This window comes from Dipteris shenzhenensis, chromosome 1 (genome assembly GCF_047967505.1).
Source record: "Dipteris shenzhenensis isolate YYH24624 ecotype China chromosome 1, Dip_SZ_1.0, whole genome shotgun sequence".
Lineage (NCBI taxonomy): Eukaryota > Viridiplantae > Streptophyta > Polypodiopsida > Gleicheniales > Dipteridaceae > Dipteris > Dipteris shenzhenensis.
In genome coordinates, this window is record NC_141596.1 from 28,845,244 (window position 1) to 28,861,355 (window position 16,112).

The 16,112-nt window shown below is 41.1% G+C and overlaps 1 protein-coding gene across 2 annotated transcripts; it reads left to right on the top strand.

The window, feature by feature from the left end:
- The first annotated feature begins 7,147 nt into the window (after positions 1 to 7,147).
- On the top strand, positions 7,148 to 13,439 carry LOC147905660 (uncharacterized). 2 transcript variants are annotated; one of them, XM_087373914.1, is made up of 6 exons: positions 7,148 to 8,113; positions 9,636 to 9,804; positions 9,900 to 10,163; positions 10,308 to 10,389; positions 10,516 to 10,694; positions 12,846 to 13,437. In XM_087373914.1, the coding sequence occupies exons 1-6, from the start codon at positions 7,926 to 7,928 to the stop codon at positions 13,140 to 13,142; spliced, it is 1,179 nt and encodes a 392-aa protein (XP_087230040.1). In that variant the 5' UTR covers positions 7,148 to 7,925; the 3' UTR covers positions 13,143 to 13,437. The 2 variants fall into 2 exon arrangements, with proteins under 2 accessions (XP_087230040.1, XP_087230047.1); XM_087373921.1 differs by lacking the exon at positions 7,148 to 8,113 and adding an exon at positions 8,487 to 8,992 and having other exon boundaries at positions 12,846 to 13,439.
- The last annotated feature ends 2,673 nt before the right edge of the window (positions 13,440 to 16,112 follow it).

Sequence of the window (16,112 nt, forward strand, 5' to 3'; positions counted from 1 at the left end):
ATGGGAGTACTTGGTTGTACCATTTCTTGCACATTTGGTGCATGGACAGCTTGCTGTCTATCAACATATGCAGGTGGATTCACATCCTGGAAAGTGATTCTCCTCATTTCCACATCCCTCATGGGTGCCTTATGCATCTTCTTCTCATTGAAGACCACATCATGGTTGCGTATGATCTTCTTTGCTTCTGGATCCCAAAGACGATAGCCCATCTCTCCACTTTCACCATAACTTAGAAAGATGCATTTCCTAGACTTAGGATCTAGCTTCTTTCGAAGCTCTTTTGGCACATGTACATATGCCTCACACCCAAATATACGCAAATGAGAGTAAGAGGGCTTCTTGCCACTCCATGCCTCTTCAGGAATACCACCATCCAAACTCTTACTAGGTGATCTATTGATCACATGCACTGCAGTCTTCATTGCCTCAGCCCAAAAACCACCAGAAAGACTTGCATTGGAAAGCATGCATTGCAACCTTTCTTGAATGGTACGGTTCATCTTTTCTACAACTGGATTTTGCTCTGGAGTACGAGGGGATGTGAGCTCCCTCTTAATCCCACGTGTATCACAGAAATGCTGAAAGTCATGAGAGAGATACTCTCCACCATTGTCAGTCCGTAGGCATTTAAGCATTCTACCTGACTGATTCTCAACCAAGGCCAGCCATTTCTGAAATACCTGGAACACATCACTCTTTCGAGCTATAGCATAAGCCCACACTTTCCTAGTTGCATCATCAATGAATGTCACATAGTATTCAGCCCCGCCTAATGACCGTGTAGGCATGGGACCGCATACATCTGAATGCACCAAATCAAGCTTTTCAAACTCTTTCTTTCCCCTTCTTTTATGGGCTGATTTAGTCTGCTTCCCATAGAGACAATGCTCACAAAATTCAAAATCAGAGAAACTCAAATGCGGTACATAACCCAAATGGCATAAGAGTTTCATTCCATTCTAGCTCATGTGCCCCAACCTGCAATGCCACAAAGAAGTGCTTGGCTGCTCGGTTATTGCAACAACATGATCAAATACCCCTGATACATGTAAGGGATACAAAGTCCCACACTTGGCACCCCTGGCCAAAAGCATAGAGCCCTTCTGAATTTTCCAACTTTGAAAGCCAAAAGTGGTGTGAAAACCAGCATCATCTAGCTGACCCACTGAAATAAGACTCTTGGTCAACTTAGGCACATGTTTCACATGTTTCAAAACAAATGCAGACCCATTTGCAAAAGAAAACTTTATGTCACCTGCTCCCACTATGTCACATGCATAGTCATTTCCAAGATGCACACAACCTGTCTTTCCACTGTCATAAGTGGAGAACCATTCCCTATGGGGAGTAACATGGAATGAAGCACCAGAATCCAAAATCCAATCCTGGGAATATGCATCATCTGAAGTGGTAAGCAACTCTGTAGATAAACTAGACATGAAGAGAACATCATTGTCACTATCATGTGTGACTGCATTGATCTCCTCGATCTTCACTTTTCCTTTGTCCTCCCTTGGACTCTCTTCCTTTTGATTTGCACCCCAATTTGCATTCTTTTTCTTATCCTTTTGCTCTCTTTTCAGCTTCAGCTTGTAGCAATCCTTTTTCATATGGCCCTTCTTGCCACAATGGTAACACTCAATGTTCCGTGCCCTGGATTTGCTACGAGACTTCCCTCTTTCTTGGGACTTCCCCCTGAACTGTGATCTGCCCCTTTGCACATTTAAGGCTGCATCCTGCTTGTTGCCATCCATAGACTTCCGTCTAATCTCCTCGGCCAACAAGCTACCCACAACATCATCAAATTTCAGTACTCCGCCAGGTGCAGAGTTACTGACAGCTGTACGGAAGGTATCCCATGAGGATGGCAATGAACATAGGAGAAATATTGCCTTAGTCTCCGCATCAAAATTCATTTTCTGAGCCTGAAGTTGGCTGAAAATAATATTGAATTCATTCAAGTGAGAAGCAATGGAGACCCCTTCCTTCATCTGCAGCTCAAACAACCTCTTCATGAGGTAAACTTTATTAGAGGCAGTTTCCTTCTCATAAGTGGCACACAGTTTCTTCCACAAATCTTCCGTAGTCTGCTCATTTACTACTGTGAAATAAACTGACTCTACAAGATGAAGTCTAATAGTAGACTTTGCTAATGCATCCAACTCATTCCAATCATCCTCAGATATATCCGCAGGCTTAGCTTCAATACCTGCCAAGGGTTTAATCTGCTTCTTTTGAATAAGCACATCCCTTATTTGTTCTTTCCACAAAGAAAAGTTTGTCCCATCAAACTTTTTAATGCTGAAAAACTCCTTTTCAGGCATGGAAGAGGATGCCATGATGCAAATGAAACAAAATCCCAAATGCTAGTACCTGCAAGAGAGAATCACACCAAATACCAGGTGCACCCAAATGTGTATGCCACAATAGACTGAAATATCACAAAAAACTCAAAGCTCAAAGCATCAAAAGATGCATCTAACTCATGTGCATATACTATGCATCCATATGAGCAAATCTGGCCCAAAAGAAAATGCCAATAAGTGCCAAATGACTCAAGCATAAACACCGTCCACTGGTATATGCATCAATAATATCTCATCCAAGAGAGCATAGCACTATCAATGCATCACCAACAATGTGTCAAAGCTGTCTCTCAGCATAAAATAGCATCTATGTGCAAAGCGTCCATAAAAAATAGCATCCCACAAGGCAATTTGGGCCTATCAGTGCATCCAACAAGGACCGCAATGCATCCAAATGGCCTATAAATCATCCACTGCAACCCAATTCATACCACGAACGAGCGCACACTGCTCACTGCAACCAGAGTGATCTGCATAAGGTATGCTCAGGAAATCATGGTCCCACGATAATGACCGCTACTGAAAATAGAACTCGAGATGCCTCAAAACATGGGCGCCATTGCATAATCGGACTCAGCAAGAAAATTTGCAAATATCTCTCTTCTGCCAGAACTCCAAAATCCCAACCGATGAGTGAGAAATGGGAGTCAACACTTATCCACTGCCATGTGGCATAAATCTAAGGTTTCAAAACCTTAGAATGAAAAATGCATAACAGAGAGATGAAATCGAATACACAGAGATCTATAACTCTGAAAATCCTCCACCAAATCGCGCAAGAACTGATAGGTAGGGGTTTTTGGGCGTTCGGAACGCAATGGGATAGACGGTTTTGGAAACCGTTGTCTCAATCACTGGGTCCAACACACGGGCTGAAAAACGTTTTTTGAAACAGAGCTGTTTGTAAACTCCACCGGAGTGCGAATGATGAGCAACATAGAAGTTTTAGGACTCCTGAGTCCACCGGAATTGACAGATCTGCAAATGGTTGCTCCAAACTTGAGTTCCAACACCCGGGCAAAAAACGCAGGAACTGACACAGTGAGTCAGAAATCCAATGAAATGATCCCAGATTCAGGAATGAAGGTGTTTCCAGGCTCCTGAAGTAATGTGGACACCAAAAGCAAGCAATAGTTGCCTCTATAAGTCAATACGGAGTCTCTGTCATCGAACGGAACAAGGAAAAGCTCAAAAAACGACTTTTTCTTTGAAAGCTCTTAACAGGCTCTCAAAACCACTTCGCAAAGCCAAAGTGACTTTTCCAAATGTTCCTCCAAGGTCTCTGCACACTCGGATGCAAGTAAAGTCACCCACAAAGCTTCCCACAGAGCTTCTCCTTCCTCCCACAGAGCTGCTGAGCTTCAAGCATTCACGCATGCTCAGCTAGATCACCCGGGCTCTGATACCAGTTGAGAGTGCTCTCAACGGAAGCAAGAACAGAAGGAGAGAGAGAGAGATAGAGAGCCACACAAGTTTTGGTGGGTGCAAAACCACCCTAATCTTCTTTTTCATTCATTTATATATGTGTTTGAGTATTGTACATAACCGAGGTTAAGGCACAGTGACCTTTAACCCCCACAGTAGCTTGCACCCTATCCTTGCTAGCTCCACCAAGAGCTACCAAAGCGCACATTTTGTCACATGAGCTTGTAACTAAGAGAGCATCTTTCTGGGACCACAAAAGCCAAGGGACATGTACCTTTTTGGACCCATATGGGGGTGATGGGACACTCTATAGGCCTTCTTAGTTCTTAATCCATTTTGCTAATCCACTCCTTATGAGGTCCTGTTTGAGTCGAAAATTCCCCTAGTGACTAAAAAATGGTGTCACTTGTTATACATCTTCAAAGTAAAGTGTCCATGGTCTTGTAGAATTATTGTCCCTTTTTAGAATATCGATCCATATCATGTTCATGTTGAACCTCACCTAGAACACAATACTTACTCAATTTCCTTTCAGGTGGTGGATTATGGTAGGTGCATCTAATTGCTCCATGACCTTAGTCATCTATTACATGTAATTAAATTATTGAGTTGGCTCCCAATTTCTTGAAGCGTGTCCACTCCCAATGTTGCACCAGTTAATTGGTGCAACATTCAACTCTTTCCCTTGGCTAATAGCCCATATGATCTTATAGCTCTATATGTCACTTCTTTGGCCACACTTGGTGTTGGGGTAAAGGCCAATGGCCCAAGATATACCCCTTTGTACCATACATACATAATAAGAGCTTACCTTGATCTGGGTGAGTTAGCACCCACAATTTTCGGTGTTCTCCTTTTCTTTGTTACTCTCCGATAAGACCTCCTCTCCATCAACTGGTATCAAAGCTTGGTTGAGTGAAGCGAACAAGGAGACTGTAGCATTTATCACAATAGTAGCCCTTTTATGCAACCTAGGTGAGCTTTAATACCAACTTTTGCATCAAGTATAATATGCCATAAACGTGTCCATCTCAAAAAAATGAAAGAAGACTGAATGTTCTAGGTTATCCAATCCATACAAAATCTTGCTGAAAATCCAAATTTTAATCTTTACACGCTTAGTGGTCAACGGAGTCCATACGCGAGAGATGAAATCCTACACCTTTGCCAATGAACACGAAATGAAAATATGCAGACAGGTTTTCGAGCATGTAGTACAAAACACAAAGTTACCAGACACAATCCATCACAATCGCAATTGGTCCCCCATGATTAGGCCTCCAACTAGCATGTATCATATGAGCACTTTCCCTTGATATGGAATCTTAGACCACCAGGCCTATAAATTTACTTTCTTCCACTAGGTCCTCTTCTTGATGTTCCACACCATACTAGCCTTCGCAATGACCTAGCGCTTATCTTTTACCACTTGATTTCTTGTATGCTGGACAAGGTTGATGATCCTCTAACTGAGGAATATTACCAAACGGTGTAAGTGCTACCCTCACCTTCTCCCATAAGTGTACATATTCATGTGGAACCCGAAAATATTAACGAAATGGAACCCAACATGACCACTTCTTCGAGGCAGGCCTCATGAATATCATTCATCTTATTATTTCTTGGCCCTCTTAAAGGGCTTATGTCATGGAGGGAAAAAAGGATGGCTATTTTAGATGGTATTTCCTTGGAAGAGCCTAGTTTGGATGTTTTTCCTTTGGTGCATCACATAATGATCAAAGGAGAAATGAGAGAGGGAGATAAGGAAATGTCACATCAATAGTAGAGAAATGTCACATCAATGATGAAGTCTAGAGCATGGAGGGCTATTTCCCCTAGTCCCACTCTATTTCCCTCTATTTCCCTTGATGCATTTGCAGAGCATAACAAAAATAGCTATTTCTCCTTTTTTTTCCCTCTATGACATAAGGCCCTAAGGGACTATGAAGAGATTGTTGGTTTTTTCGTCCATCATGTTTTTGGACCTTCTAAGAGAGTGGGAGATGATTGGCCGAATTCCATTTTTTTCATTTGTATTTGATCAAGCTAACGTTATTAAGGAGGTCATTAGCGCTTTAAATGCCTTTAACAATGTTGTTAGCATAGTCTTCTTGCAGTCTATTTACTCTTCCTTTCATTAAAAGTAGGGCCATAATTGTTTTGCCATCTTATTGAATTATTCAATATTTATTCTATATGAAAAGGAAGCAAAGCCACAAGGTGCATTGTTAAAGTGAGCCTTGAGTATGCACTGTGGTGAGGTTCCTTGTTAACTCTGAATGCCCAATCAAACCGTATGCCTCCTATAGTGATGGTTGGTGCTACCAAAACTTAAAGTGCAAGCCATGAAAATTTTTAAGCACACATCCCAATCTATTTCAAGGGAAATGCATCCTCGGTTTTAATGCCATAAATTGTATCCTGTCTTAATTGCATATTACTAGCAAGTGCATTCAAATGGAAAGTCATATCCTAGGGTCATCTGAGTCAACTGGTTACTCATATCTTTTTGCTATCAACAATGGAGTGAAGGGAGTCTTAAGTTGTTCCTTTATTCCTCTCTTAGTATGTTCCTAAAATTGAAAGGAAGCATGTTGCAGTATACTCTACCTTTGGCCCTATTGACTCTATAGATTTCATTATTAGTTATTCCTCCTCTTTGTTGTTGTTGCTCTTTTGTGTGCTACGGATTTTGGAGGGGCAAACCTATTAGATGTCAGACTACATATGGTCACTAGGATATGGCCTTCATTACAAGATATGTGTGTCTCAAGAGCCATGGGTGCTAATGGCTGCGTCCTCGTAGAGGAGATCGCACTTGTGTATTGTAATACCAAGATTGATGGTACATAATGGGATGCAGTTAATGGTTCAAGTGGTGAATTCACCTCTCCTTTCTCATTTGATGATCTCATGGAAGGAGATGTTGGCACACACTAAATGGAAGCCTTCATATCAATTATTGTAGTTCAATCTTATGACAAGTGAGGTGTTGGACTAGTGAGAATCCTAGATGCTTTTTGCTTTGTAGAGGTTGCTTTTTTTGTGTGTGGAAGCAAACGTCTGGGCCAGGAGGATTTTGGATCTGCTCTTCCTTTTGAGCTCAGCTGGGTGAACGTGTGGATTACAAAATGATGGGGTGTGGTTTGCAATGGGCAGATGATGAGGACGAGATGTTAGTTGGAAATTGATGAGGATGCTGAGGTGGACTTTGAAAGGGAAGCCCTCTCAGCCTCTATTTACACGTTGGCTAATCTCTTGTGAGCCACAAGCCGCTCTGAATGGGAATAAACAGAGTGTCTGACCGCTTTCAATGATTCAATTTCGGACTTTGTGGACCTCTCCAACAGCGATCATCATAAAGTTTGCCCCCACTATCAATTCAAACATCTCACCCAAAATTTTCTTGCCTCATCATAACCTTGTCCTGTGCTCTGATGATTGTTTGTGTCACTTGTCCACTGTCGCTCGATTTCGAAGCCATCCCTTGCGCTCCAACAGAATGGTGATCTACCACTAGTTCATCTTCATCTCTTAACGGGATTGAAATTCGATTTTCTGTGCATGGATTTTCATGGTCCATTACTCCAGTACCGACTCTCGCAGCTGCAACGCTGTTGAAATTGCTTCAGTGATCTAGTTTTGAGCTCCTGTATGGGCTCTTCTGCTGCGGTGCTTCTTGCCCCTGTAGCCCGGGTATATTGGAAAACAAGCAATTGTTGACGTGTTGCTTCCTCCGGCTACTCCTCCATGCCAAGATTGGCATCGCGCTATCCGCCGGAGGTGCAGTTGATCCGGATCTGAAATCCTGGCAATCTGAAAGTGCCAGACCCCAGTAGCAAATTCGCGAGGAGGACCTAGTCATGCGCCCTTGATCTAATTTGCTGAATTGCAGCGGTCTGTAAAGATGGGTCTCTACCAGCATGCAGCGATCTTCAAACTGTGATACTTGCCTCTTTATCAAGGGAACTAATGCTCGATCTTCTTTCTTTCTCGTTATGCTACCCAAAGGTGTTCGGGAAAAACTTCTCGAGTGTCTTGTAACGCGGAAAAAGTAATCCCTGGTGGCTCATAGAGTCGTTCTCTGGTCATTTCTTCAGACTTTTCTACCTCGAGTGTAGGCGGTATTTAATGACGTGGGCACTGGAGTCGGCAGTCTTGGAAGACGAATGGTGGACTTCAGAAAGGGGAGGATGGGCTACATGGATTGTCCTGTCTTTTATACTGGGATGGTACAGCGTACGCTTCACAGCACGAGCAATGAAGTCTCTTTTTCGAAAAAGCTCACGCATGGTCTTTCAGAACACTCAAATTTCAAGGTAATGATTTTTGTTCTTCTTCAATATGCTGGTGTGTGTATTTGATCGAAAGCACCAATTGTAATATGAAGGTGTATCGTGTAGTTCAAGGTGGATGTAATCGTCGCTGATAACGTAGAATAAAAGACGAATCGAAAAATGCCTCCTTAGTTCAAAAGGGCATTTGGTAATGTGTTGGTCTCTCCATTGGTTGCAATGTTTTGCGCGTTTACGATCATATAAGGGCTTTGCTTTTTATCTAACTTCCTCTGCGTGAATTCTTCGTTGCAGGGATGCAAGAAATTTGAGAACTGACGATATCCCCCCCTCCTCCCTTTGTCTGGTGCAAGGCATACTTTATTCCAAGGGTTACTTAACCTGAGGCAATCCAGAACTAAAACCTTGAGGGATGAATTACTTTCATCCCACTCGGGCCCTTGGATCTCTAACTAAACGTCCAGTGCTTAACTGCCTACAATTTTGGAGTGCAAATAGGAGTGGAAGGACAGTGTTGAGTCATATGCCAGCATTATGAAGCCATTGTAGCAGTAGGCGGTAAATTTAAGGGTAAAGGATGGTGCTTAATCAGGGTTGTGAGTGTGAAGACCCCTCTAAATCTAGCTCAGCTTGTGGGAAAAAGCAAAAGGTTTGGCATAATTCATGCTGAAGGAGTCCCTAAATAAGGAAAAGCAAAGCCAGGCAAACCAGACTAATTTTGTATGAAAAGCACAAGCTAGTTAGCTTGTCCTGGCTTTTTTTGCAAAAGCAAAGATCGCTTGAATGAATTTCCACGTGATTAAACTTGACTTTAGGGCATATATTTGTACTTGACCTATGACGGCGTTCAGAGATGCAAGTACGAGTATCTGCTTGTATCAACGGTGTCCATATTCTAGAAAGGTGTGCATTATTTGGCTGACACAATTACTTCCAAGGATTGTTTGACAAATGTGTGGGTTAAGGATTTTGTTTGGCATTTAGGGCTTGGATATTTTTTCCTTAATTCATATTTGAATCTTGCCTTTCTGGTCCATTCCCAAGGCATCTTTGGGTAAAAAATTAAGGCTGCCGAGACTTTTCTGTTAGCAATTACATGTCCTCTTTAGTTGTGCAAGAGCACAGGATGACATCCTTGCGCTGATGCTGCTTTCCAAAAGATAGAACATGTTGGTTTTATATTTGATTCCTTCCATTAAGAGAAGGATCTTTCCTTCAAAGTGGGTGGGGAGGTAGAAGTGTAGTTGGTTGTTGTTAAATTGGCCGCATCCTTTGTCAACAAGGAAATGATTCTTCAAGAGCTCACATTAGGCCTTTGCACAAGAGATTGGCTACAAGAGATTGGCTAAGAGAGGACATTTTTGTTTCGATAACAATATTTAAGCTCAAGGGGGATCTATATTCTAACTTGCATCCTTTGCAGTGGACAAAATTTGTGTACGTACACGTTGATGTTTTGTATTGAGATTGCAAATAAAGGAGAGTCCAGGGCCTACTCTCCAAAATAGGTAAAAGTTTGGCTGATGGTCCTATGCAACTTCTGCAGTGGCAATGGAAGCTATGTGCCAGATGAGAGTCCAGGGACAGACGTTGAGTTGCAAAGGTTGCTATTGCTGTTAGAGGATATTGGGCATTCAAACAATGCATGTTGGACGCCTGTTGTCAATAAGCAGAGCAATACACTGGCATATTGTGCAAAGCTTCGAGATCCTGAGGTTTGTTTCTTTACAATTTACATGAGCACATATCATTGTGTAGTTGATGTTTTATTATGATTTTACAAATGAAACATTTTTGCTGTCCAACACAGGATGGTGGTCCAACGGAATATCTTAGCACGTCAGTTTTTGAGAATTGTTCTACAGAGCAACTGAGGGACTTTTATATGGACAATGAATATAGGATGACGTGGGACAGTTCTTTCATAAGCTATGAGCAGCTAGATGTTAATGAGGAGACTGGAGTAGAGATTGGGCATTTCATCAGAAAGTTCCCTTTTATGCATCCAAGAGAATATGTGCTTGCTTGGAAAATCTGGGAAGGGGCAGATAAGACGTTCTACTACTTTGCCAAAGTAGGGCTGTATTGTGTTTTGCAGTCCCATTTTTCTTTGTTATAAAAAGGGACTAGCATTGTAGAACTTCATTTCCATATTACAGTCCTTGAATGCTTGCATTGTCACCGTGACGAGTCATGTTTTCCGTTATGCTTTTACCAGCACTGCAGACATCCACGAGCACCAGAAAATGCCACGTATACACGTGTTGAGCATTACTGGTCAGGCTGGCGGATACGTAAAGGTGGGATGCTATATTCCAGTATATTCTTTCTGGAGTATTCTCCTGTTATGTTCAGCTTGTTAGTTTCTTTGAATCCTCAAGCTTGCAGATTCCTAAGCTTCCACATCTGTTCATCTGGTTGTGCAGTTCCTGGTGAAGATGCTTGTGAGATTAAGATGTGGCACCAAGAAGATGCAGGCTTGATGGCAAAGATGGCCTTTTCTCATAGGATATGGAAATACATGTGTGATATGGAAAAAAGCTTGAGAAAGTATAGAGGTCGTCACCTTAAAGGCAATGTAGATGCAGTTGCGCTGGCTGAGAAGGTATGGGTTACAGGGGTTATTTGGTGTTCATTGTATAGTATTATTTCTTCAGTCAGAGGCAATCCTGGCAGTTATACTTGGAGCTTGCAAGTTCATGTTTCTCTCACCACAGAATGGTAGGGTCCCCACGGATTCTTACTTATCTTTGAACTCACTCCAGAAAAGTACAAATTAGAGAGACACTCTTATCTGAAATATCCACAGCAAAGCAGACAATCAAAATATAATACTCAAGCTCCATGAAGTGTGGACTGATCGTATTCAAAATAGCTTAGCTCCTCCCACTCCGTCTTTTCAAGTGGCTGACTGGCCTCTGGAACAGACCAACGGGGTCTGCCGATGGCCAACCAGGTCTGTCCCCAGGCCAACCACAGTCCGTCAGATCTGGAGCAGATCTGCCCGACTTGATTTGTTGTTGGATCACCCGTATGTGACCATATAAGGCCACACTATGGCGAGGCTTTCCAGCCCCACAATTGGCTCCATCTAGATCAGTCCTGCCTGGACTGTCAAGCCCTCATCCTGGGCATCCAAAACAGTTCATAAAACGACATACATGCAGACTCTCCATATGCATGTGTTCTACCTCCCAGAATGGGTATGTGTCCAGTTAAGCCCTGTTGCTTTCCTCATTTGGGCCTCCCAGGTCCCTAGGGCATTGACCTCTAACACCCCATGTCAATGACCGAACATATGCCAACCCACACACATCTCGAAGGCATTCTTTAATGTCAGGCAGTATACCTGCTCGTCCAGATATGACTCCTCAATGGAGTGATAGGATCACAGGCTAGCATAAAACGTAAGTAAAATTAGAATCTTAGGTTTTAGGCCACACTACATGCTTTGTGAAATAAGTATCCTGATATTTGAAAAAGTGCCGCTAATGCAATGACACATGATACGATGTGATTAACAATGGATTTTTTAAATATTAAAAGAACCAAAATTTTCTAAAGTTGTAGACATACTAAATTCAGGCAAAGGCTGTGGAGGGAGACCAATGAGAGCAATATTTCAAAGCTCATACATCTCAAGCTTAGGTTACAATCACCAATTGGTATGAGTGGTTGTGTTCAGGACAGAGTATACTGGAAGGGCTCATGAATTGTATTGCTGTTTCATCAGAAATTCAAATACTTGACCCCTCTCCAATGGACGGACACGATACTTTGACAGGACGATTAGAAGATTGGATGGGATGGGCATCCAGGTCTGAGCACGCCTATGTTTAGTGTTTGAAGAAGCCTGGCGTTGTGGAACTGCAATACCACTTTTGTTTGCCAGGGCAAAAGTTGTGATTTGGACTATAGTTTTTATCCTCGCATGTGTTCAGTGTTGTTTAAGGGTGTTACATGCTCTTGATCCATGTGTATCTAATGCATTGACAATAGACGTGGCTCTAGTGTGTAGGTCTATCCGATGCGAATGCTGGAAATGTGGCTTGTCATCCGCTGTGCCTCCCTGCAGCATAAATATCATGGAATCTAAAGCATCTTCTTCTATGATAATATGGAGTGTAAAATTGCACTCAATTGTGCATAAGAAATCACATTCATTAAAAGCAACTTGGATAGAATCATGGTTTTGGTCAGTCTGAAAGGCGCTATTTATGTACTTTTATAATCTCATCTCTATGAAACCTTGTCGAAAAAGTTGTTTAGAATCTGCTATTCCTGCATCAAAACGCGCTTAATTTAATAACAGATATTATGACAATTCTTTTATATTTTGATGACCAGTCTTTTTTCTAAATAACATTTTATGGAGTCCTAGCTGATTGTAATACTATCGTTGGTGGTAATCCAGCGTTTCATAGTTTTCCTTAGTTCTGTTTGTCTGAGTCTTTTTTTTTTTGGGCTAAATATTTTTGGTCGACCGCCTCTGTTTGGCTTCGTCATTTGAGGATTGAGGATGAATCTCAGGGATCATAATTGATGTGTTGGGTTGAAGATGGAACTAGAAACAGCCTGTAATAGCACAAGGCCTTCATTGCTACTTTACTTTTGCTATCCACCATATTTCAGAAACTCTCATTTCTTCTTTCTGTTTCCCTCTGCCCTGACAAATGGGAAAATGTGGATGCATTGGCTGAGAATGAAGTACAAGACATCTTGATTTCAATGTCAGTGATGGACTTTTATGATACAGGTACCCACTAGGTTAATGGAGTCTATTACATCTGTTGGGCATGTCCATGGAGTCCAGCAAAGCTTGAGAAGCAAATCTAGCAGTGAGAAAAAGAGGAAGTTTTCTGTGAGGAAAACAGGAAAGTGGCTTGCAAATGGTATGCTAGTCCTTGGAGGAGCAGTGTTCTGCGCAAGGGGATCTGCACCATTGGGAGCCAAGATTGCGGCTGCCTATGCCATCAAGAGACTGGTGAAGCCACACTCGTCAATGAGGAAACTTCAACAGCAGTATCAGGTCTATGAGCAATCGTTGTTGTGAATGTATAATGCTGCCACTTGTTCTTGTTTTGCATCTAACATGCTGATATCCCCTGCATTGTTACCGAGTAAGGGGCAAGGATGAGCTATTGAAGGTGACGTCACCAAAGGATTCTTCATCGAGTACCTGCAATCAATTGTAAATAATGTGCAAGTATTGCAGTTCAATATTTTTCCGAGCACCATTTGCATAAGCTTGTTCAGAATCGGGTCTCATTATTCTCCCTCAATACCTTGGTCGGGCATTTCTCTGTCACCTCGAGAATCCTTTTTCATTACTTTATTTCGTTGGACTCCCCCCTCCAATGATTTGCTATTTGCTTGCATCACCACCTCGTCCTGCCACATGGGTTGTGCCTTCTATCTAGATTCCTTCTAATAGCTCCTTTTCATTCACCCTTGTGTTTTTTAGCCCATGGCTCCTCGTTTTCCTCGTCCTCCCTAACTAATTAATAGGACACTACATTTTTATATCAATTCATTGGAGAGTATGTGACAAGCATAAGGGTACCATTTCACAAGAGTAGTGAAGAGGGAAGAGACACAATCATCTTGGCTGCACAAATATACTCTCTATTACTAACAAAAAGAACATGATTCAATATTTATTGCATTGTAACATGGGTTGCCTTAAGTCCATAAGGGCTATTCAGTCCATAAGGGCTATTCACATTGTGAATCAATCCTTTCTAGGGTTTTATATATTCATATATGTACACCATGTATATGCCGTATGTACATGATGCACATGTCATTGATTGGCACGTGCTCATGATTGATGGTATTTATGTCACATAGAGATGGGCATGATTTGAACTTTTAAACGTCTTACAAGGTAAGGCTTTTATGAATGAATCTACTTCTTAGCCCTCTAAGAAAAATGAATCGGATGTACAAGGTAAGGCTTTTACAAGGTAAGGCCTTTATGAATGAATCTACTTTAGGCTTTTATGAATGAATCTACTTTAGGCTTTTATGAATGAATCTACTTCTTAGCCCTCTAAGAAAAATGAATCGGATGTACAAGGTAAGGCTTTTATGAATGAATCTACTTCTTAGCCCCCTGAGAAAAATGAATCAGATGTATACTTCCTTCTTTCACCTAATGTTTTATGAAACGGTAGTAGATGTGAATGTGTTTTGATCGTTCATGATCTTTTAGATTCTTTGCTAAATGCATTGGCTTTTGTTACAAGAGCCTTAGAATTGGAAGTGCTTCACATGTACATCGAGCGAAAAGAAATGTATTTACTCTTTGTTGTAGATAATGCCATGGTGGATTACTTCTTGCTAGCCCAAGATACACAGTATAAATATGAAGATATAGAGCATAAATATGTATCTTGAAATAAACTTATGTTTGGGGCTACCTTTTCAAATTGCATCATAGAACTCTATAGGATATGGTTTTGTGTATGGGCTCTCTTGTAGATATCTGAGGCTATGGATGGTTATCTAATTAAGGCATTTGACAATTCAATTCACTTCATTTCAATGGTGGACACGGCTTTGTCATAAACTACTCACGAGCTCTACTATATGTGAAATATCATGCTATGTTGATGTCATCAAATAGATGAGCTATCAATTAGTTGCCAATATCTTGTAGGATTTGAAAATGGAGCACTTTTTAGCTTTTGTAGGTTACATTCGCTCTCAATAGTTGTATGATATTAATATATCATGTTTGGCTCACAAATGGTCTTTCTCTATTTATTCTGTCGGAAATATAATGCAAGAATTTCAAATTGCTTGTAACGATTGACCTTGATGTCCTTAATTAGGTGGTGGTTATTGCTTGTTATGATTTGCATTTGTTTGCAGATACACTCAATGATCTAGTTTATTTCTTGTGAATTCTTGTTGTCTAAGATACTTGTCAATGTTGTTGTGCCAAGCCCATAGGGCTTGCTTGAGATCAGATAGTACTTTCTTCAATCTGTACACTAGTGCTCATATAATTTCTCCACAATTCTTTTTGTTTTCCCCTCTTGTAGTTTTTCATTAAAGAATGCAAACTTAACATTCATCTAATGCAAGTCTAACTTCATATTACATGCAAGAGAGTATAAGATGGACTATCTTCATCCTTGGGAACAATGCAAATGTCTCTTCATAGTTAATGTTCTTCTCTTGAGCATATTCTTTTGCTACCAATATTGCCTTATATTTGTCTCTACTTTCATCAACTTTGTGCTAGACCTTGTAGACCTATTTGCAGCCAATGACACTCTTTTTCTCAGGTGGTTCCACCCATTCTAAGTCATCATATTTCAAAAGGGTAGTATATTCTTCTTCCATGGCATTATGTATTGGGATTGTCTTTATTTTTATGGTTAGGTTTTGTCCACATTATCCTTATTAACATGTGGGAAACTATATTGTGATGGTTTATTATCCGTTAAAAATAATAGAAGTTTGATGCCTCTTTACAGAGTGAAAATAATTTCATTTAGTTCCAACTAGTTTAAAGGTTTTCTAAGGTAGATAGGACTTGCTCAAGTATTTGCAGTGTGATTAGCTTTCCTTGATTTCTAACCTCCATTGAGGTGGTGAAGGTTCCTTGAGATGCTTCCAAGTTCGGTGGTATGGTGGCTTTTCTTGAATTGTGTTGTCTCTTTGAAGTTAACAGGTTCTTCGGCTTTTTTCACAAAACACCTTGTCCTTTGCCTTAGCTACCAATTTCCTTTGCCTCATCTACCAATTTGTTTGGCCCTTTTGGCACTGACCCAAATGTTGTGGCTTCTTGGTCATGTTGACCATGGGATGCATTCTTTAGTTGAGAATTTGCAGATTGCCTAGAGGATGCTCCCTCATTGTATTGACTCTTTTACTCATACTAGATGTCTGTAAGTTTACATTTGTGACATTGTGACAAATTGCTTGCCTGATTCATCATAACCATGATGCCAAGTAGCTTTCTTTACTTCCTCATGAAACACCACATCATGGGAATGAAATATTTTATGAG